Source organism: Schistocerca americana, chromosome X (genome assembly GCF_021461395.2).
Source record: "Schistocerca americana isolate TAMUIC-IGC-003095 chromosome X, iqSchAmer2.1, whole genome shotgun sequence".
Lineage (NCBI taxonomy): Eukaryota > Metazoa > Arthropoda > Insecta > Orthoptera > Acrididae > Schistocerca > Schistocerca americana.
In genome coordinates, this window is record NC_060130.1 from 684,209,072 (window position 1) to 684,233,980 (window position 24,909).

At 39.2% G+C, this 24,909-nt stretch overlaps 1 protein-coding gene across 1 annotated transcript in view; it reads left to right on the forward strand.

Annotated features, from left to right (window-relative positions):
* LOC124556371 overlaps positions 1 to 24,909 on the forward strand; it is a 118,369-nt gene that overhangs the window by 14,477 nt on the left and 78,983 nt on the right. The window contains exon 4 of the mRNA XM_047130335.1: positions 23,674 to 23,783. Within this exon, the coding sequence (XP_046986291.1) occupies positions 23,674 to 23,783 (110 nt within the window). The remainder of the gene's footprint in view (positions 1 to 23,673; positions 23,784 to 24,909) is intronic.

A 24,909-nucleotide genomic window follows, 5' to 3' on the forward strand; every position in this document is an offset into this window, starting at 1 on the left:
AAGGATGGATTAAAGTTAGTATTCCAGAAGCTACGTACTTTTCTTTATAGCATTCATTACGTATCCTGTTTCAGACCTCACGCCCATCTGCGTGAGCGTAGCGCGTGCCTTTCGGCTTCCTCTCATTGTGTCTAGGCTGTCTTGTCTAGACACAATAATAATAATAGTAATAATAATAATAATAATAATAGATCTTTGTCATTATGTTTTGTATGAGGAGTTCTTCATTTGCATAATTGGTTTTAGGGAATTGTCATTACGTACATTATGGTATTGTACGACTTCTAGTCATTTGCTTTCCCATTATACACATAAATAGAGTGAGGGAAAAATGACTGTCTATATGCCTCACTACTAGACCTAATTTCTCTTAGTTTTTTTTTTGTGATTCGTATGTGAGTGAAGTGTACATTGGCAGCAGTAGAATTGTTTTGCAGACAGCTTCAAATGCTGGATCTCTAAATTTTCTCTATTGTGATCCTCAAAAAGAACATCACCTTACCTCCAGGGACTCTCATTTGCATTCCCGAAGCATGTGCATAATACTTGCATGTTGGTCAAACCTACCATGAGCAAATCTAGCTGTCTGCCTCTGACTGGCTTTGATGCCTTCCTTCAATCTGATGGTTTGCAGGATATCATGTGAGAAAAGGGAAAACTGAATTTCACACAAGTGATGCTTCCCTAAATCTGTGCTGGTTTGTAGACAGAAGCTTTTCTGTCTCAAGGAAATTTATTGTATTTGAACTGAGACTACGCGTAAGAATTCTACAACAAACTCGTGTTAGAGATATTGGTCTGTAATTTTGTGGGTCTTATCTTATATACAGAAGCCATTGGCACTTTTTCCTGTTGTGGGGAACTTTGTGTTGACAAGAGGTTTGCGATAAATGCAGGTTAAGTAAGGGCCCAATGCCATAGAGTACACTGTGTGAAACTGGATTCCATCTGGACCTGGTGACATAACATTTAATAATTGTGTGTGTATGTTCATGCTATGCTTGTAAAGTGTACTGCTCCATTTACCAGATACTAGAGGAACATTTTACCCCTGGTGTGAGAGCTCAGTGAGGTGGCGCAGTTGTCAGAGACATTGGTCTCCAATTTGCTAGAAGCAGGATTCAAATCACTGTCGGGCCATCCATGGGGTCCCCTAAATTAAAATGAATGCCAGAATGGTCCTTTTGAAAAGGACATGCTCAATTTTCCTCCAGAGCTCCTGTTCCAACTTTAACGACCTAATCAGCATTGGGATTTAAGCAAAAATAATACTCACTATCATTCAGTAGTATCTGCTGGAGGTTTAGAAGGAAGATTGTTCCTCAGGTGTACTGTGCAGTTCATGTTGCACCACAGCATTGATCACTGTTACAACTTCAAGAGCTGACATGACCTGCAACAAATTGCTAATTATAGCTCTATGAAGTGTATTTGCTATTGGAGCATTTGGCATGTCATTACTCTCCACAAAACTGTTGTCAATCTTAGGTGTGTGCCAATCAAATGGAAAACCACTGTTAGATTTATTGACATTGTCAGTAGCTGTGAAGCACTACAGGGACATGTTAAATTCACATATAATGTGAAATTGCTTAATCAGTCAGAATTTGGTCATAATATTTTGACACATAGGACAAAACTGGCAGTTTGTAAGTATTCCACAAGTGGAGCTCTGTTCCACATTTCCCAGCTATCACTGGCAATGGCATTGTAAGCTGCATTTCTGAGTATGTCCTAATGTACCTACCTCAGCATGTAGCTAATTGAGAAACTTTTAGACAATGCATGTATCCTCGTGCACTGGGAATTTTGCTAGTGTTTGGGACTAACCTGCTGGCCATCGGTCTACTCAGAATTTTGAATTTCATTTTGCGCCTCGATTGCAAGAATTCACAGAACTGTATTTGTTTACACTCGGAAGGACCCAATTTGAAATTCCCAGCCAGTCATCCAGATTCAGGTTTTCCATAATTTCCCCTAAATTGTTGATTTCCTTCCCCAATCTGAGCTTGTGCTCCATCTCTTATACATAAATTCATCAGGACATTAAATGCTTATCTTCTTTTATTATCTGTCTTGTTTTGTTTTCTTGATCCCTATATGAGATACAAAATGGCGAAAACTGAATTGCTGCACAGGCTTCTTTGAATTCTGCTTATCTCAGTTTACCTGACAGCTTTTGTGAGATCAGTGCCCATAGATCCCCATTTAAGTTTTGTGTTTCCGTTATTTTTATGGCTTGCATTGAGTTATTGTAGTCCTAGCAACGAGCATCAGAATCAATTCAACCTGTGCTAGTAAGACTACATGATAAAGAATGTAATGCTGGATCAGCTGTCCAGTATTGGTCACATTAGCATTGTATGTGGTTCCTTTGTAGATGCACCACACTTTTTCAAAACCATTCCAACAATTTTGCCTTCCATTCAGCTCCCCTACCACTGATGCCACATGTTTGTCCCATTTACTGTCACTTTGTATCATTCACATGGACACTTAAGCAATTTGATAGGCTTAATAAGCTAACCACTGATCTTGTAATTGGGAACTATTGTGTTCTTTCTCTTTTTTATGAACATTATCTTGTATAGATGTACATTGAGGGAGATCTGCCATCTAGTACAAGGAGTATAAGTACTGTCTAAATCATTCTGCATGCACTTAAGATGATTCAGTGATGAAACTTGTATTTAAAAAACTGCATCATCAATGAAAAATCTGAGTACGTTACTGATTTCCTTTGATGAATGATGCATGTACAGTGTGTCCCAAGGTGAATGGTCAGTACTGAGGGATGTTGCAGGAACAGTAATTCAAAGCAAAAAAGTCTAGTAAACTTGGGCTCTAAACTGCACACCTTCAGAGCTTAGAGCACTTTTTCCATGGAAGAGATATGTTTCAGATTAGTGAAGATGAAAAAGTGCTCATAGCTCTTTAAGATATGCGTTTAGAGCTTATGTTCACGAGACTTTTTTTGCTTGGAGTGGTTGAACCCGTCATATCTCTTAATGTTGACCATTCCTCATGGAGCACACTGTATATTGAGAACTGAGCAGTCCTTTATGCATCCTTGGTGACCACCCAATGTTAATTAAGCTACTAATGTATGTTTTCCAACCAGTATAATGTATTGAATGCAGTTAGTAACAGAACTTGGTTGCATATTTGTGAAGATACCCCATGTGATTGCTCCTTGATTATCAGCTGAAAAGGTGGTAGTATGAAATACCTTTCAAAAATTAAGGAAGACAGAATCAATCTATTTACCTGCTTGTGCATTTCACGGGGGAACCTCATATTTGAGCTTAATTTGACATTGGGAATAAAGGTCACTTCTCCTGTGCAACTATCATTGCATATTTCAATAAACAGGGGTGATATGACCTTTTCCAGCATGTGGGACTATTTGTTGCACAAAAGATTTAAAAATATAATAGAGAAGAGGCCTCTCCCACACCATGTTCGATGTAAACTATTATGGGAATATGTTCATGGCCTGGTGCCATACTTTTTTCAATTGTTTTTGAACTGATAGTGCTTATTTAAAGATCTCATTCCTACATTCTCTTTCTTCGTATACCTCGTAACACTTTCAAAGTACCCCAGCAGATAAATTAGTTTTAGAAAAGATTTTTTACTGCTGGAAGCAATAAGTTGTTTTAATATTGAATGAGAATGACATACAGCAAAAATAGATTTCTTTGTATACTTAATGCTAATGGACAGGAAGACACTCATTCCATTGGGGGATGATATGAGGGGAAACCAGTATTTTATTTCTTAATATAATTCCATGTAGAAAATTTTTTAATATTGTCATGAAATATTGTTCAGGAAGATCACTTACTCTGTGCTGACTTGTGTAACAGTCATTCTCATCTTGTTAGCAGCTTTTTGTAAGCTAAGTTCCCATACCAGCTGTTTAAATATTTATTTACTTGGGGATTTTAGACATCAGTACCTATGCTTGATGTCTACACATGATGATTGTAATTTTATTTATTATCTCCTCAATGTTGACCTTAACTCATTGTCATGGATGTACAGAAATACAAGAAAATACATATGTATAAGCTGCGATTTCCATATTTGGTGCCCATGTTGTAAGTTAAAAAAAATTAAATACTTTTAATCATAATTAAAAAAAAAAATGCACTCAAGAGGACAGGTCTTTATAACATAACTCAGCTGATGGAATTGGTAGTGTAAATAAGACTTGGATAAAAATTTACTCACTAAGTGGCAGCAGAACACACACGTAAGAAGGTTATAATTAGGCAAACACTCTGAGCCAGTGACTCCTTTCTGAGGCAGTATGGTTGAAGGGGAAGGAAGAGGGGTGAAGGAAAAGGACTGGAGAGATGGATTTCCTGAAATCTACCCTTTTTCTTAGACCTCTCCAGTCCTTTTCCTTCACCCCTCTTCCGTTCCCTTTAACCCTTCTGCCTGAAAAAGGAGCCACTGGCTCTGAAAGCTTGCCTAATTATAACCTTCTTTTATGTGTGTTTTCTTTCTGCTGCCATTTGGTGAGTAGATTTTAATCTAAATAATTAATTTATTTTGTTAAAAATTGTTTTTGTTGTTAAATGAGACTAATTTGCTACAGTAATCCCTCAGTTGAGCATCTGAACACAAGGAAAGAGTGGCCATATTAAGATTTACTGAAAATAACCGTTATCAATGGCTGTATGAATATGAAGCTTTATTTATTTCCCAACCAAGATAGAGGACTATTTTTTTCTTATGTTTACTATGACAAACAGGCATCACAAATATAACAGTGAAGTTTGTGAATGCAACAATGGCAAGAGCGAATTATTCAATTCCACAACGAGTGTTTGTTTATGATTCGTATATGCGTACAGTGTTCGCTTGTATTGGTTGGAGATTATTTGAACAGAAGTTCCCAGGTGTTTGAGTTCAGAGTCATGATGCAGTTAATAAATTAGTGAATACATTTCATGAAATGGGAAGTGTTAAAGACAAGAAGCCTAAACGATGGCATACAGTGCTCACAGAAACTCATCTCGATAATAATGCATACTGCCTGTAAAATTCCCCTAAAAAGTATCTTTGGTGGCTTTCGTAGCGGACACAAATATCGTGCACCTCTATAAAAAGAGGTGCTAAGCTGCTTGGGGTAAGCCCCTATAAAGTATCAGTAGTACAAGAACTTTGACCTGGTGATCCTGTGCACAATGTTAAGTTTTGCGAATGGGTTTTAAAACAAGTGCTTGATGGTGAAATGGATCGTTATTTCATTCTGTTTTCAGGCGAGGCTTGGGTCCATTTACACAGGCATGTTAATTCCCAAAACTGTCAACATTGGAATGCAGGTAGACCTGTTGTGCTTTGAGGAAACCCTTCATGATCAGAAAATAGGGATGTGGTGCACAGTTAGTGGGGACAGAATAATAGGCCCATTTTTTTTGATGACACAGTTACAAGTGAAAGATATGTACAAAACATTTTGTGACTATTTTTTAGTGAAGTGAGTAAAAGAGAATGAAGCTTCGCATTTTTTCAACAGGATTCAGCAAGGGCTCCTAATGGCCACTGTTTCTTTGCACACAATTCACAATGTGTTCGATGAGAGTGATTAGTAACAATATCTGGCCCGCAAGAAGTCCTGATTTAACTCTGTGTGATTTTTATGTGTGGGGTGCACTAAAGGACAAAGTTTACACAACAAGTACTCACATGATAGAGGAACTCAAGGATAGTATCTGTGAATCAATTAAGTCAATATCTCAGAGAGAATTATATCATGTGATAAATAATTTCTTGAGCAGATGTCAGAAATGCATGGAAAATAATGGTGGGCAGTTTCAGCATTTCCTTGCATGACATGGGCGAGTACAGAATTTATTTGCTTATAATTTAAATGGAGTCATATCGTACCACAGCAGTAGACAGGTGACACGACATCTGACTGGTGGGTAACAGAGCACTCTCTGCCCAGCATCTACTGTGCCGCACAGGCGGTCATCAGATAAATGGAGCACCCATTAATTCTTCCTAGGTTGTCTTCTTTCTTTCTTTCTTTCTTTCTTTCTTTCTTTCTCTACACTTTCCCTTCAAGAATGTTAATGATGAAAGTGTTGTCTGATGGCACGTCCAATAAATTGTATTTTTCTCTTTTTCATTTCTTTTAATAATCAACTCTTTCCATAGACTTCCTTGAAGACTTGCAGGTTGGTTTTCTTCTTTCTGTCCACCTCATTCTTTTCATTTTCCATCCTGTTGACATTTCTGCAGCTTCAAATAGACTCCTTTCCAATTTATCCAGATTTCAACTTTCACGCTAACAATTTTGCAAAAGAATTACCTGGCACCCATATTAATAGGTTTGCTGACTAATATGTTTCTCTTCGTCACAAACGACTGTTTTGCCAGTGCATCCTTTCACTTGCATCGAGCATCTGTTCCCCTCTGTGTATCCCCTCTCCTCTCCAATAGTGTGCACAAGACCAAAATTGCTTCTCTTGTTCCTCTGCCTTCTCTAAATCCAAACTGGTCTTCTCCAATCTACTTATCTATGTTCCCTTTTACCTGGCTCTTAACTATATGACAAGTATTTTGGAGGCATGTAAAGGTTTGAAAATTTGTTGCAAGTCACTAAGGGCTCTCATTATCAAATACTGGATGAGTAAATTCTGCAACTTCTGATGTCATGAGTTGCACTACTTTACCCAAAAAAACAGTAGATAAAGGCACCCAGGTAGATGTCGTGTTCCTTGACTTCTGGAAAGTGTTTTATAGAGTTCCACAGTGATGTCTAATGAAAAGAATGCTGCAGAATGTCATCCTGAATGGAGAGAAATCTTCAGATGTAAAATGTAGCTTCAGTTGTACCTTAGGGGACTGTTATTGGACCATTACTCTTCACAGTATATATGTGACCTAGTAGATAATGTTTGGAGTTCCGTAAGGATGATGCTGTTGTATACAGATAAGTTACGATGCTAAAAATTTGTAGGGAAATGCAGAAAGACATGCAGGTGATCGATGTTTTATGCAGGGAGCAGCAATGCAGCCTCACCAAAAATGCGTGACCTATTGTGAATACATAGACAGAAAGATCTACTATTGTGTTATTACATGTTTTCAAGATAATCACTGGAAGCAGCTGCTTCCATAAAATATCTAGGAGTACGCGCTCAGAATGATTTGAAGGGGAACGACCACATAAAATTGATTGCGAGTAAGGCAGATGCCAGACTGAGATTCATTGGAAGAATTCTCAGGAAATTTAGTCCATCGGCAAAGCAAGTAGCTTACAAAACACTTGTTTCACAACTACTTTAATATTGCTCATCAGTAAGGGATCTATACCAGATAGCACCAATAATAGAAAAAAAAGAAGATCCAAAGAAGAGCAGTACATTTCATTACAGGTTCATTTAGTAAGTGCAAAAGCATCATGAAGATGCTCAGCTATCTCCAGTGGCAGACACTACTAGAGAGGCATTCTGCATCACTGTATGGTCTACTGTTAAAATTCTGGGAGTGTACGTTCATAGAAGAGTCAGCCAATATACTGCTACCTCCTATGTATACTTGTGAAAAGATCATCATGATAAAATAGAGATATTTGAGTCCACACAGAGGATTAACAGTAGTCATTCTTCCCACAAATCGTAGGTGACTGGAACAGGAAAGAGGGAAAGTGAAACTGAAACACAAAGTACCCTCTGCCACACACCATAAGGTGGCCTGCAGAGTATAGCTATAGATGCAGATAACCAATAAATTACAGGGTGGCACACGAAATGTGTTACCAATTGTTTCTTTCACAATTTACAACGCACATTAGATATCTCACTGGGATCTCTACAGCAGTACCAGCAGAGCTTGGAAAAACAAATGAGTTACGAAATGACATGTAATTCATGATACTGCCGCTAGGAGACTAGTAAGCAGCAATGGAAGACTGACGACACAGTAACGATCGGTAATTGTGTTATTCTTTCCTGAAACGAAAAGCCTTGTTGTGACTCGGAGGCGTTTTCGACAATAGTTTAATACACGATGGGTCCCTTGCAAGAAGACCATCCACAGTTTGTACGATAAATTTGTGCAGGAAGGAACGGTATTGGAAGCGAAGCGACCTCGGCCTAAGCCTGTTTGTTTGCCGGAGAATGTTGAAGCGGTACGAGTTGCTGTACAGAGAAGTCCCGGGAAATCATGTAGAAAGGCAGCAGTGCAACAGGGAATATCCAGACACTCCGTTCAATGCATTCTTAAAAGTGACCTCCATATGTACCCATACAAGATGACTTGTGCACAGAAGCTCACTGAAGAACACAAGCAGCAGAGACTACTGTTTGCTCAGTGGGTGGAGGATAGGGAAGAAACTCTCAACAATGTTTGGTTTTCAGATGAGGTGCATTTTCATTTAGATGGTGTGGTTAACAGACAAAAGGTACGCTTTTGGGCCACCAAAAACCCACAAGTGCTTCATGAACGACAACATTATGCTCCGAGGATTACAGCGTGGGCAGCAATTTCCAGTCACGGACTTATTGGACCCTTTTCTTTGAAGAAACTGTGAACAGTGAGCGTTATTTGAGGATGCTTCGCAATAGCTTCATTCCACAGCTTCTTGCTACTGCCTTGCCCTTCAACATGCAGTGGTTCTTGCTAGGTGGAGCAAGGCCACATACTGCAAAGACTGTGTTGGAGTTTTTAGACGAGCATTTTGACATGCGGATCATTTCACTCAGGTTTCCAGGTCACTTCTATGATGGACAAAATTGGCCCCCCCAATAGTCCAGACCTCAATCCATGTGACTCTTTTCTTTGGGGTACCTAAAGGACAAAATTTTCCCAAAACGTCCACGTGATTTAATGGAGCTCAGAAGACTTATTCTTCGAGCTTGCAGTGAAATTGCGGAAGACATGTGCTGTAGGGTAATCTCTAACTTCAGTGTTCGTTTGAAGGAAGTTAGGAAATGAAATGGGTGGACATATTGAGCATGTGCTGAGTTAGACCAAATCTCCATGGACGGCTCTTCATTGTGCATGTTCCTTTCAGATTGTATTGACAATAAAATTTATATTCAAAAACAAAATGGTAACACATTTCGTGTGCCACCCTGTATGACCAGAGTCCACACCTGCTCCTGGAAATACTTTCCCATCTAAAATCTGGTTTCAAAATCTCTTACTATTATATAATAAATCTGAAACCTTCCAGTGTCCCCAAGTCTCTTCCACATATACATCTTCTTTCATGACTTTTTGGCCAAGTGTTGGCAATTATTAAGTCATGTTCTGTGCAAAATTCTACCTAGCAACTTCCTCCATTATTCCTTTCAGTACTCCATTTCCCTTTACTGTTTTCTTTCTCATTCTGTTCCCAATACCTTATTCCCCTTTATTTCGTATTATGTTCTTTCAATTTCTTCCTGTTCTGTGGAACTACTTGATGTATAAACTTGCACTACTGTGGTAGGTGTTGGCTTTGTGCCTGTCTTGGCCATGATAATGTGGTCACTGTGCTGCTCAGAGTGGCTCACCTGTGTTCCTATTTTCTTATTCGTTATTAGGCCTACTCGTGCATTACCCCTATTTTATTTTGTATTTTTATTCAGAATAAAACTTTTACAAACCAAATTATCCAGTTGCCCTCAGTGTGGTTTCTTATCAAGAACTAAGGCATACATAGAGTGTCTTCAAAATTTGGACACGCCAAAATGTTTGTTTTCAACATAGTTTTCCTTTCTGGCTTTCCTATGGGAGCACATATTGCAGATATGTGTTGGATGCAATTTTTTCTTTGTATGTGGTGCCTTTGGGGCAAAGTCTGCCACTAAATCTGCAAAGTCAAATACTTTAAGAAGAAATAATTTCTTCATGTTGGATGCCTTGTGCCACAAAAGAATACCCTAAACTCCAAAAGAAACTTTTCCCTTTTCGTCAGTATGCCATGTTTCTGGTAAAGCACTAATCCCCACTACAAATAAATGAAAGATAATTTTTTCCACCATTGAATTGCTTTCTCTTGAAACACTAGAAAGCACTCTTTTGGTCTCATTTAGCCACTGCTACTTTGTGAATATTATAATCTAAAACATCAGGTTTTGTTTTTCCTTATGTCCCTCCATTTCAGATAGAGGAGATGCTCCCTTCTTGCAAAAATCATCTGTCCTTTCTGGATTCTTGGATTGTCAACTGTACATTGTGGAAGATCTTTTCTGTTAGTCATAAAAGTGCCTAATGCATGCATATTGTGTGCCAATAATTAATCAAATACAGCAGGTGACTTCTAGTAGTGATCCATGTATTTGGTACACTCTCTAGCAAAATAGATCTCCAGTAATGTATTCAGAAGTGCCAAACTATCATGGTTCATAATAATTGCAGGAATATCCTAGGCAGTGATGATGCATTTGACCAAGAGAGCCCAGTTCTGTCAAGAATACTTGTACATCCTTCACTATAACAACACACCTACCCACTCAGCTTTGTTAATTTGAGAACTTTGTACAAAAAATCGTATGACTGTCCTCCTCCTTCAACCACTTGCAGATTGCTCCATGTGACTTTTTTCCTTGTTTGCAAAATTATAGTCATTGCAGTTATTTTTGAACATAACTTGAAATGCAGCCTGTGGACTGCAAAAATTAATTTTATAAACATTATTGTTGTTGTTTTCAGTCTGAAGACTGGTTTTATGCAGCTCTCCATGCTACTCTATCCTGTGCAAGCCTCTTCATCTCTGAATAACTATTGTAAACTACATCCTTCCGAATCTGCTTACTGTATTCATTTCTTGGTCTCCCTCGACAATTTTAGCCCCTCCCCCTTCTCTCTCTCTCTCTCTCTCTCTCTCTCTCTCTCTCTCTCTCTCTCTCACACACACACACACACACACACACACACACACACACACACACCTCTCTTCAATACTAAAGTGGAGATCCCTTGATGCCTCAGAATGTGTCCTGTCAACTGATCCCTTCTTTTAGTCAGGTTGTGCCACAAATTTCTTTTCTCGCCAGTTCTATTCACTACCTCCTTATCAGTTGCATGATATATCCATCTGATCCTCAGCATTCTCCTGTAGCACCACATTTGAAAAGCTTCTGTTCTCTTCTTGTGTAAACTGTCTATCATCCATGTTCCAATTCTGTACATGACTACACTCCAAACAAATGTCTTCAGAAAAGACTTCCTAACACTTAAGTTTATATTTGATGTCAACAAATTTATATTTTTCAGAAATGCTTTTCTTGCTATTGCCAGCCTATATTTTGAATACTCTCTGCTTCGGCCATCATCAGCTATTTTGCTGTCATTTTTCTTTGTTTTCCTTTACTGCTTGCTCAATGTACAGATTGAATAAAATCAGGGATAGGTTGCAACCCAGTCTCATTCCCTTCTCAACCACTGCTTCCCTTTTGTTCCTCCTTGCTCTTATGACTGCCATCTGGTTTCTGTACAAGTTGTAAATATCCTCTTGCTCCCTCCTTGCTACTTTCAGAATTTCAAAGAGAATTCCAGTCAACATTGTCATAAGCTTTCTCTAAGACTACAAAAGCTATAAATGTAGGTTTGCCTTTCTTTAACCTGCTTTCTAAGAGAAGTCAGAGCATCAGTGTAGCCTCGTGTGTTCCTACAATCCAAACTGACCTTCTCCAATGTCAGCTTCTACCAGGTTTTCCATTCTTCTGTAACAAATTAGTGTTAGTGTTTTACAATCATGGCTTATTAAACTGACAATTCAGTAATTTTCACACCTGCCAGCAGCTGCTTTCTTTGGAACTGGAATTATTACACCCTGCTTGAAGACTGGTGATATTTCATCTGTTTCATACATCTTGCACACCATATGGTAGAGTCTTGTCATGGCTGGCTCTCCCAAGGCTATCAGTAGTTCTGACAGAATGTCGCCTACCCCTGGGGCCTTGTTTTGACATAGGTTTTTCAGTGCTCTGTCAAATTTTTCTTGCATAGTCATATCTCACATCTCATTATCACCTGCATCCACTTCCATTTCTATAATATTGCCTTCAAGTTTATCTACCTTGTATAAGTGCTCTATATACTCCTTCCACATTTCAGCTCTACCTTCTTTGCTTTGGACTGGTTTTCCACCTGAGCTCTTGATATTCGTGCAGATGCTTCTCTTTGCTCCAAAGGCCTGTTTAATTTTCATATAGGCAGTATCTGTCTTTACCCTAGTGAAATATGCTTCTGAATCCTTACATTTTTCTTCTAGCTTACATTTTTCCTGTAGCGACTCCTGTTTAGCCACTTAGCACTTCCTGTTGCTCTCAATCCTTAGATGTTTGTATTGCCTTTCACCTGCTTCCATTGGTGCATTTTTGTGTTTTCTCCTTTCATCAGTTACTTTCAATATCTCCTGTGTTATCCAAGGATTTGTGCTAGATATTGTCTTTTTACCTATTTCATCTCCTGCTGTGTTCAGTATTTCACCGCTTAAAGCTACCCATTTGTCTTCTACTGTATTCTTTTCCCCTGTTCTTGTCAACTGTTGCCTAATGCTCCCTCTGAAACCTCTCAACAACCTGTGATTCTTCCAACTTATACGGGTCTCATCTCCTTAATTTCCTTCCGTTTTGCAATTTCTTCAGTTTTATAACTGTGGAGTTTAAATTAAGGATTATTGTGACTGTGATATTTTGGATAAAGATATCCATGTTACCATGTGCATGCACAACCGTGCAGAGGCAGAGAGAGAGAGAGAGAGAGAGAGAGAGAGAGAGAGAGAGAGAGAGAGAGAGAGAGAGAGAGAGAGAGAGGGGGGGGGGGGAGGGGGGAGACTAATCAGATTTGTGTTTCACCTGTATGAAGCAACTTACTCTATGATGGAAGCTAAAGGCAAATAAATAAATTAAAAGATTCTCAGCAAGAAAAGTCAAGAAAAAAGTATTAATGGATTTTGCTACATGACAGATCTCAACTTTCCCGAATGATAATCTTCCAACAGAACTAGCTGAGCTTACCTTGTGGTTTGTCTCGAAGTTTGAATATGTTGATGGTTCACTCACATTTTGTCACAGAGTAACATAACTGCATACTCTTTGATATTGTTTTCTGCACTGTTAGTTTTCCTTTATGAAATAATAAATGGTAATATTAAGGGATTTCAAAAAATAAATTACACAATATTATTGCTGGACAAGTAACTTTTTGTTGAGAACTGCACAAAACTTCAAAGTGACGTAGGTATAAGATAGTATTTTTCAGCATAGTCACAAAGTCTCTGTAACCAGTAGTCAGATTGTTCTACCAGTCATTCAATACCTCAGCAATAGAAATCAGCTCTTTGGTCACAGAGCCACCCAAGAATGGATCTATTTGAGAACCACTGTATGAACATCATTGTCATTCAAAAGAGCTTTCCCCACCCCACCCCCTCCACCCACCCAGATGTTCCTTCAGCTCTAAGGAGATTTGAAATTGCATTGTGCAAGATCTGGACTTCGTAATTCACATCACACACATCTGTGCAGCTTTGGTCACTAAGGATGGGTGTGACATTTTGTGCGGTCCATATGCCTCGAGAATTTCAAGGTGAATCTGTGTGCAATTCAGACATTTTGCCTGCAAGAATCATACTGTCCCACGTACTTAAAGTGTGAAGTACATTTCCAGTTGCCAAATTATTTCAGTCGCACACTGTGCTGCACCTGTTATCAATACTGTGGCAGAACTCTCTCTGCAAGAAACCCAGAACATGTTCATCTGATAATATGCCACTCTTGTGCAGTAGCCTTGCCATGGGACAGCATGTATAACTAACTTTGTGAAGTCCCTGTGTAACTTGTCTATACTAATAGTGAAGCTGTAACACCATCATGTCTTTCTATTTAAACATGCTAATCTTCAAAACTATTAGACAACATTTCATGGGATTTTCACATGTAACTTAAGCATAGCTTGAGGCAACACGTAAGCTGTATTACATCAAAACTAGATCACAGAAAAAAAGATACCATAATTTATAATTTTGTCTAAAATCGTCTGCTCGCCTTAGCAGTTACAATATTTAATCATGATGTCGTAGTACACCAAAGAGCCAATAGACGGTGCTATCAGTTTGGTTGTACATCAAAGAACCAATAGATGGCACTGTTAGCTTTTTTAAATCGGTGACAGATGTATTTTTGTAAGTGTACGTCAGTGACAGAATTAAGTAGTGCAATCAATCTCTATGAATACAAACTAACATTGAATTTACTTGGCTAAGATATGTGGAGTAACTGATTTCACTCTGTGTATTAAAATATTGACGACATTGCTTTGCTTCTTTTGATGGGTTTTATTGATATTTTTTTCTGGGAAAAAGGAGCTTATTAAGTTTGCTTTGCGATTTTGGTGCCTATTCATTACATTTTGATTTTGTTTTGTTTATAAATAAAAATACCTAGACAATAGTTCATACTTTCTGAATGCACCAGACTGGCTAAAAAGACTGAGGACTATGCAGTCCCAAAAATACAGTGAAGATCATGAGGTGAGACTTGCTGTAGCTTGAGAACATCGAGCTTTAACTCTCCCTGTAGAAACTCCTTCCATAACAGAGGTGCAATGTAATTCTGATCGAGAGTACTGCTCCTCAGAACTCTTCCCTCACAGAGCTTAAAGTTACCTTTTTCCAACATAATATCATAGAAGTGGAAATTTTGATGGAAGTGGTGCAGGCGAGCAAGTTTTTGTATCTTGGTTTTTGCTTATTCCTAACAATTTAAATACCATTTCGGTTCAAACGTGAGGGTTTATGTTACGCCATGACCATAAGCAAAGTAGAAGGCCAGGTGCTGCATGTTGAGAGTGTGTGTGTACCTTAGTGTCAATTGCTTTTCACACGGCCAGCTATATGTGGCTCTCTCCCGTGTTAACGAATTAAACGAGCTCTTCGTTCATGTCCCTAATCACACTACTTTTAACATTGTATACTATGAAGCTTTATAAATCAGAAAGTAAATTCGATGCATATGAAGTCTCGTGCACATCTATAAATAAATATCTGGGCAATGCCAAATTTCTCAGATAGTGGTTGTATAAATAGCCATGATACAACATACTAATAAGCTGTTTACAGCTGTTGGAGGATAAGCATCAGGTAACAAAAACATTCAAAGTGTATGTTGAAAGAAAAATCCTGTGTCCAAACAAGAAAAAGAAAAGGAAACACAATATATAATGAAAGAAAAATCACTCTAAAATGAGGTATGGTCATTAGTGTATGTTCAGTCATATTTGACATCTTTGCTGATTCATTTGTAGTACAGACACTTCATATTTAGTATCAAAGTACTGAACAACACAGTAAGATTGTTTGGGAGCATTGCAATTATGGAATCTCTTTGCAGATAGGAAGATTTCCAAGTGCACTAAACAGATTAAAATCAGATGAAACAAGATTGGGGCTGTAAGAGGGATGAGGTGTATATTTCGCAACCAAAGTTTCTAAGTCAGTGCATTGGAGCTACCACATGAGAATGACCATTCTTGTCAATGAATATGACACCATGCCCCAGTGTGCCACATTGGATCAGATTGTGGGGCATCATGTGTGTACATTATTGCAATAGTTATTGATGTTGGTCATTTTGCACCACATCCTAATATGTCAATCAGCAATATACTTGGTGTAACTGAGAACACCTTGCACAGGAGCTTGTGAGTGGTTTGCTATTATAGTTTCGCCTTCATCATGAGAAACTGGGCCTCCACACAACAGGCTGTCCTTTGGTTTCAGTAATGTTGTGTGAAGCTGTCTAGCTCCATTCACAACTTGATTTAAAAAAACTGTAATCCCCCCACAGTTTCATAAAGGGCAATATTCTCACTCTTCATTTTGTGCTCTATGGTATTACATTAATAAACAAAGGATCTAGCAGGTACAGGATTCATTGAGGTTCAGTCTGTCACAACAGTTCATGCAGTAATGATGAGGAAATTGGTGAGCAATGCAGTGACCAAAATTCCATGATGTGTACTTGTTTTGTGTAATCTGTTCTTACACAGCACATACCACTTCATCTGTCACCAGGAGCATCCACTCAGTGCATTACTGGTATGCAGACTTTCTTCTTTTGTTGGACCTGTGCCCTTCTCTATCACTGACAGACTGTATCTATGCACCATACACTTCAGAAATTTGATGATAAATATATAATTGGTGGGTGTTTTGATTTCCGTGAACATTGTCCCAATACCAACCAAATGCTGCCTCCGACAAAGATGTATTGGCCCCACTGATGACCCCCAACTTGTGATTATCACACTGCAATGGTATAAACATAAGTCAAAAGCCACTGGATAGGTTGTCACACTTGAATATATGACGTGTAAAATTCCTGAATGTTGTGGCGAGGTGCAATGTATGGTGTGAGACTAGAAATGATATCTAAGAAATTACTTTATGTTTACTTGTGGCCTCGCTCCTGCTGTATTTTAGAAAAGAGCAACAAATTCTACTTCTGTTATTAAATAAATAGATGTTGTCATTGCTAAAATATCTGAGCAATCTGTAGTGACAGAGGGGTAGTGAACATGGTAGCACATTGCAAGTTATCAGAATTCGTATGTGGGATGACAATTAGTGCCAAGGCTCTGTAGAGATGTGGATATTCTCAGTAATGTAACTACTTCAAAGATAAAAGCGTGTGCCATTGTGGATACCTACAGTAATAATTACTGCGTGCCTCCCCAAATTCGAGGTGGCATGCTAATGTGCATGGCTATTAGGGCAAGTCTTCTGTAATATGTGATTGATTATAATAATCATTTTCACTTAAATTTTGTACCATTACCCATTTGGGATGGAATGCCACTATATTGGCTTTAGTGAGCAGTGCCTCTGAGAGGGTAGATGTGCTGGATCAGTTTTTCACTGAAATGTGTATGCATTGCGTTTCTGTCTCTTCATATGTTAAACATATTTTTATTTCACCTACAGTCACAGAGGTATTTACACAATTACCAAAAGCTTCTACAAAGCAGCCTCAAGGCTATTCTTGGATACTTCATCCATTGAAATCTTTGCCTCGAAGCTGAACTAATGTTTCTCACATATGACACAAATAGTGTTCTGTATGAAATTGGTGGGACTATCTACATTGCTGTTAAATATATACTCAGTACAGTGCTTCTTACACGTGAAAAAGTAGTACATTGACATGATTCAGCACAATGATGGAATTGTGTACATTTGATAAATAAACTGTATGACTAACTTTAAACAGGGTGCAAATATATGCTGACAACTTTAACATGACTTCCCAGTGTTGCAGGAATGTTAAGTGGAAATTTTCATAAAATCCATTTAATTATGTTAGAATATTGTAACTTACCAAACATATTACAAAGGTGATAGGCTTTGTTGTCTTAAAATGTTCTAATGATTGGCCCACTGTCAGAGATAAAGTGTATCAAACTGATTAAAATGATTTACAAAATTTTAGTATGCAGAGATACTGACAAGATATGCTGTGTGCTGATCACATTTCTGTTATCGATGCAGACCTCTAAACGTGGATAATAACATACAGGAGATCAAATAAAAAATCGGGTATCGGAGGTCAACAGTGTCTAGAATGGATCTTCAGTATCACATAAATAATGTTTCCACATGCAAAAGCGTCTGTACAGTGTGACCACAATGTTTGATGAATGGATATAAAGTTATCTCCACATTGCCATACATAGGCAATCAACAGTCTGCTGTGAGTCAGATTGCTGCCGATTTGAATGTGGGACTTCAGAAATCCATTTCTACAAGGACTGTATTCAGGAACCCATTTCTACCAGGACTGTATGAGGATACATTCACCGCATAGGCTTTAGCACTCGACAGCTGACTCGAATCCCTTTGCTAACACTTATGTATAGAGCTCCACAACTGGTGTGGGCCTACAAATGTAGTCACTGGCATGTAGATAAGTGGTGGCATGTTGTGTGGTCTGATAAGTCCCAGTTTGTTGCTTCGAGCTGATGTGTGCACAACAGTGTGCCATATCCACAATGAAGCCATGGATCCTATGCATCAAAAAGATTGGGTCCAGGTAGATGGTGTGTCAGTTATGATCTGTGCAGGGTTTATGTGGTTGAAGTTATGTCCTGTTGTCTCGTTGGAGGACTCAGTGACAGGTGAACACCATGACATTTTTGCAGACCATTTGCATCTGTTTCTGTCATTAGAGGTGACCTGTTTCAGCAGGGCAATTAGACAAGTCATCACTCTTTGGTTACACATAGATGGCTTGATGCACACTCCAGCGATTTCACCACCACTGCTTGTCTCTCCAGATCACACACTCTTAATCCAAATGAGCATATATGTGATGCTGTCAGTACTTGCATATGCATGATAACCCCAGCTCAAACTACATATGAGCAATTGTGAGTAGCACTGCAAGATGTACGGACCAATCTCTCTTCAGAACTATTCTAACACATCATAGAGGATAGGCCTCGGTATTAACATAACATGAGTGCCTTCTTATGACGTTTGACTATTCATTGTAAGTTGAAAATAGACCTTAATCTCTGGTGACTCTTCAGATTAGATTATTTAGAGAACATTTGCTGTAAGATTAGAGTGATGTAGTTTACTAATGGAAATGGATGACTAATTCTCACCCTGGCGGTGATCTTCTCAGAACTTCTTTTGCCACTGTGCTGTTCATCATCTTTCCACTTGTTGCCTGTTGCTGGAGATTAGAATTTATCCTGGGTTGCAGGATCCTTATAGGACTTCATTCGAAGGGCGTGGACCGTATCTCTGATCTTTCGTTGTCTTGTGTCGGGGTCGAAATCTTCAACTTCATAAGTAACATCAGACAACTGTCTTACAATCTTATAAGGTCCAAAGTAGTGCGTGAGGAGCTTCTCAGAGAGACCAACCTTGTGAACAGGAGTGAAGATCCAGTCGAGGTCACCAGGCTGGTAGACAGCAGGGCGGTGGCTGGCGTCATACCTTCAGCAATCGTTTTCTTGAGCCTGCAGCATGTGGAGTCGAGGTAACTGCCAAGCTTTCTCAGCTCTGGTTAACACCTGGCCGGTGTAGTCGTCGTCCATGTCATCAGGTTGTAATGGAAACACAGTTTCCATTGTCGTAGTCGCCTCATGCCCACGCACCAGGAAGAATGGCGTATATCCCGTGGTGTCTTGGTTGGCAGTGTTGTTGGCAAACTTTAATAAAGGTAGCACCTCATCGCAGATACTCTGCTCAACATTGGCAAACATTGATAGCATGTCGGCCAAGGTCTTACTAAGGCATTCAGTAAGTCCGTTAGTTTGTGGATGGTAGGCAGTCGTCATGTGATGAGTAATGTTGCACCGACGGTGATTGAAAAAACTTTCCCTCGATCCATAATTAATGACCTTGGGGCACCGTGTTTTAATACAATGTCTTCCACGATGAGTTTGGCTACCTCGAATGCTTCGGCTGTTTTCACGGCTTTTGTGATAGCATAGCGTGTCAGATAATCAGTGCAAACAATAATTCATCTATTGCCACTAGCAGATGTTGGAAATTGTCCAAGGAGGTCAATCCCAACACACTGGAAAGGCGTTTCAGCTGGTGTAAATGGTAAGAGTCGGCCAGGTAGTTTCTGAGGAACTGCCTTTCTCCTCTGGCGCTCTCGACAGCGCAACACACTCCTAAATAAACCTGGCCAGAAAAATCTCTTGTCTTAATAAATCCTAAATGTCTAACCTCAGGTGTGTCATGGAATTTCTGTAGAACATCTAAGCGCATGTGTTTAGGAATCACTGGTAGCCACCTCTTTCCAAACAGATCAGTTTTTCTTGCAAAGTAATCCATTAACTACTTTAAATTGTTCTTTCACATCCTCTGACAGACCCCATACCCGCTGTGATCTGTGTGTAGTTCTATAGGTGCTCTCTCATCATACAGACCAAGTACAGGGTGAGTCGTCAGAGCTTTTTGCAGCTCATTGAAAGAATCTTGTTGAGCACCACCCCAGATAAATTTAGCATTAGTTTTTAACAACTCTTTGAGTGGCCAGGCTTTGATACAAGTCTTTGATAAAACGATGGTAATAAGAACATAATCCAAGGAAGCTTCTCACATATCTAATACTTTTAGGACTAGATCTCACCTTTTCTGGGTCTGGCTGCACACCTTTGTTTGACACAAGGTGTCAAAGTATTTTGATTTCTTTTACTCCAAAGAGACACTTTCTTGGATTAAGTTTAAGTCCGCCTTGTTGGAGACACTTAAGAATAGCCCTCAGTCTTTTTATGTTTTTATCAGATGTCTCTTGAGAACGCTATAATGTCATCTAAATAACAAAGACACATTGTCCACTTCAGGTGACTTAGAAGATTACCCATCTTCTGTTCAAAAGTTGCAGGTGCATTACACAAACCAATTGGCATTACCTTAAACTTGTACAGGCCTCAGGGGTGATGAATGCAATTTTCTCATTTTCAGCCCCATCTACTTTGATTTGCCGGTATCCCGAGTACATGTTCATGGTTGATAAAAACTTAGCCCCCTTCAGACAAGCTAGTGTATTATCAATTCATGGAAGAGGGTAAATATCCTTTTTAGTTAGCTTATTAAGCTTCTTGTAATCAACACAAAAGCCCCATCTGCGAGCCTTCTTCCTGACGAGAACCACTGGTGACGACCATGGGCTCTGCGAAGGCTGAATGATGTCATTCTTCATCATTTTCTCTACCTCGTTGCGGATTATTCGACATTCCATTGCTGGCACACGATATGCTCTCAGGCTTATTGGCTGATGGTCTCTAGTGCTAATCCAGTGCTTCAGTGTCGATTTGTCTAATTTTCTCTCCACCTGTGGTTTGAAACATTCAGAGAACTCTTGAAGAATGGCAATTAGCTTGTTCTGTTGTTCCTTAGTGAGATCTGGTGATAGTCGAGCTAGAAGATCTTATCTAGTAGTGGTAGCGCTAATTTCGCCCACAGACTTGGCATGGGAGGTTTCTATGACACTCAGTTGTTCTTCAATTAACGGCTCAGCGCTTGATACGCACATGCATCTCGGAAGGATCTGCAGTTGTCAGCGACAGTTAACTATCCACAATTCACCAAATCCATTCTTAAACCAGACGACAGAGGCTGGGATGACCAAGTTATTCTTCTCTTACATTCCACTACAAGGTCCATGGGTTGATGCATGGCATGACACGCGACATTTACCTTTGTAGCACTGACTGCAGGAATGATCACTTCATGCAGCACACATAGTCTCCACGCACTCGGATGTGCATCTTCCTGTAGGTTTTACATATTTTCCATTAGCCCGCTTCAGCAGAGATGTTTTGTTGTAGACGAATACGGTTTTCTGCAACTGGCGGCGGTACTTCTCGGAAATGACTGACTATGATGCTCCAGAGTCCACAAGAGCTTGGGCTGGACTGCGATCCATGAGGATAGGACTGCGATCCATGAGGATATTAACGTAGTTTCCTATCATTTTAGTAGTGATTAACGGCAGAGGATTTTTCTCTTCAGTGGTATCACCTCCAAGGAAGGTCGCCCCCTGTAGTTTTCCAGGTTGCGGCGGCTAGGTGATTGGCTGGAGCTTCTAAACAGCGATGGAGACCTTGATCGGCGTGTTGGGGAGCGTCCTCTCCAGTGGCTAGCTTGCGGCAATGGTGACCTACGTTGTCCTGCACCCACATCTTCTTGTCCATTTGTGTCGTCCCGGAGTTCGCGTCGGCTAAAATTAGTCTGCTGTCTTCTGGCATAGCTGTCATCAAATATCCGCCGCCTTTCTCAACAATAGCGCACCACATGTCCCTGTTATCCACAGTGGAAACATACTGGTTGGTTATCCTGGGTCCTCCAGGCGACAGTCTTCCTTGGTACCCAAACAGGTTCCTCATGTGGCATTGTAGGAATGTAACTCCACCTGGGTGTCGACTTTTTCACCATTTTAAAGGGAAATGAAGGACAAGAGATTGGGTTCAATGTCTGTTCCACTTTCTCTCTTATGACCTCTTGAAGCATCTCAGTTTTTTGCTTGCCATGCAATCCAAGTGCCTTTTGAACATCCTCTCTCGCTATCTGACGAAGAAAAATTGTGAAATCAGGTGCTTCCTCCATCACAGACATCAAGTGACGTTTGGAAGCCGTTCAAACTCCTTGCATGTATTTCTTTTTGATGCTCTGTCTTGATGTACTGGCACCATTTTATGAAGTATTTTGCTGTCGAAACCTCCTTCAGGACTAGGGCTTGATAAATGTCCTCAGCAACACTCTTCATGAGATGTGCAACCTTATCTTCCTCCTTCATTCTAGGCTCCACTATTTTACACAGCTCCTAGACGTATTGAATGTAGGATTCTGTAGTTTCTCCTGGACGCTGTGCCCTGCACTTTAATTTATCTTCAGTCTTGCACTTCTGTCATTGTGCAGTTCAATCTGGAATACTTCCAGCTTGTGAACTTCTCCAAGTAGAAAAATACATTAGCCAAACACACGGTGTCATCCCATTTGTTAAATTTGGCTATAGAATCATATACCTTCAGCCACTTGGGTGAATCTTGACCATCATCACCAGAGAACCCGGAAGGATGTCTCCTGTGGTGGCACACAGTTGCTGTCATCGTAATGTCCTCTTCTTCTTCTGTCTGTGATAGATTACGATCTGTTGAAAATGGCTCAAACTCAGGTTTCTCGTCACATAAACGGCGGCTCTGTCGTGCCCTGATGGGAGCCACTGTGTCATCGATAATTACAAGTTCCAATACCCAGCGTCTCCACCAGAATAATGTCACGTAGAAGAATGTGTAATTAGATGAATGACAGACACTAACTTCACTTGATGAAGGATTATTCAGAACTTGTACATACAAGAGCACGGAGCGAATTGCCTCCGGCCAGCACATACAGTATATATTCGGCTACAGAAAATTCCAGTACAATTATTCTTGACATTTGTGGATACTTCTAGAATGTACTCAAACCGAATATAGAAATTAAAATTGTACAGTGCAGGTGAGTTTTGAACTCACGACTCTCCCTGCCAACAGTTTAGTATCGTAACCACTACTCCATGGTGCTACTCAGCTTCTTCTGTGACTATAACATGGGAATACAAAATCGATGTATTGTTACTCACTTCATTTATTTCCCTCATCATATGTAAACTACATTACAGCCCCTTGCCCTATTTGTATTTACCAGTTGTGAAACTTTGCTATAATTTGGAGTGAATTCATGTACTAGGTTTCTGAACTACAAGCCTTGCACTCTGTCGTAAACTCACCCCTCCGCACCCCCTCTGAACCCCACCTACCCCCACACTTCATTATTATTCTAAAATTATAGTGGGCATAAAATACTTTGACATATTGTTACAGTTTTAGTGCTAGAATATATCTTATGTTTATTGTTGTGTGTTAAAATTTTGTAAGTTGTCTCACTTTATTATGTGCTGTTAAAGTTTTCAATATTTATGAGACATAACTGTTTAATTATCTGATGTTTTGTTATTTTTGAAAGGTATGACACTACTACTATTTAAAATAAGTCAATTAATATTCTTTTAATGGTGTTTTTTGTGTGATTTACATATTACGCCATACATAAATGCTTTTATAATACAATTTCTTAAGTGCATGGTGCCTTGTGTATGCTTTCTTTTTCTGTTCAGCATGTGCGTTAGTTCTTCACATGTTTTATTTTTTCAGCTATGAAACAAGCCAAGCTCAACAACGATCGTATTTGACAATAACAACTGTGCCGTCCCTGAATAAATGCCAGGATTGCCTCAAAGTTGCTGCTTCCTATGAAGATGAAGGTACAGTGTTTCAGTGATGTAACGGCTTTATAATTTCTAGACACATGTATTGTTGTTGTATTTGTAGTAAAGGCCTTCTAACTGGTGTTACCTTGCATATTATTTCTACACATTTTGTCAGCTTGTGTTTCCTGTCTTGACTGATCTATCAAATTTTCATACATTTATATGAAAGTTCTTTTGACAAATTTACAATATCCTGTTGTTAAGGATTTCCTACTTCCCCTATTTCATTGTCATTAACCTGATGATGGTGATGGATCAGTTTCTCCCGAGGCACCTGGAACTTCATTCAGGTGAAGTAATCTGACAGCCTTCTGTGTCCATAAAAAACAATAATAATATTGCTAGTTTTGGTGTGAAGAGTATGGAAAAACACTCCAGTGACAGTCAGGTGAAGTAAGAACAAAGAAATACAATACATCCATGTTGCCTTCCGTGCTAGTATCTGACGTAACCAGGGGAAGATCACTAGTCAGAAAGTGCATGCCAGTGACCAGCTCTACCTCTGTGATTTACTTGTGGAGATTTATGTAAATTTATATACCTGCCATATGTGTAAGAGCTGTTTTAGTGTTAGGAGGTAGGAGATCATGTCCAAATGACAGGATTAAGGAATTTAAAAAAAATTAATGTGCTTTCTTCAAGCTTGTATAAATAATCATAATGTTAGTTATAACTACTATTATAAGATGTGACAAAGAATGGAGCATTTCAGAACAATTTGTCTACTCCTGTTTTTGTGTAAACATGTTCAAATCGAATATAAGTACAATGTATTGGGAAGGTATCTCACAGTTGGCAGAATCATCTTCCTTACCTCTCATTTACTCAATAAATTATATTTCATAGGATCACTGCTTGCAGTTTCTTTAATACAAGTTGCTTTCAGAGTTCCTTATGTTATGACCTGCAAAATATAAGCATGCTTCTTAAATTTCTAAGCATTCTCTTCAGTAGCAAAACAATTAAGACTGTTATTGCTAAAGCAAATACAACTTCCTGAGTTGCTTCACTGCATACAGTCTCTTTGGAGAGTTGCATTCATTTGTCCAATTTCAGTGTAATATTTAAAAATTTGAAAATTAAATTTTGTAGCATTGGAGAGGACACTTAATGCAAGAGA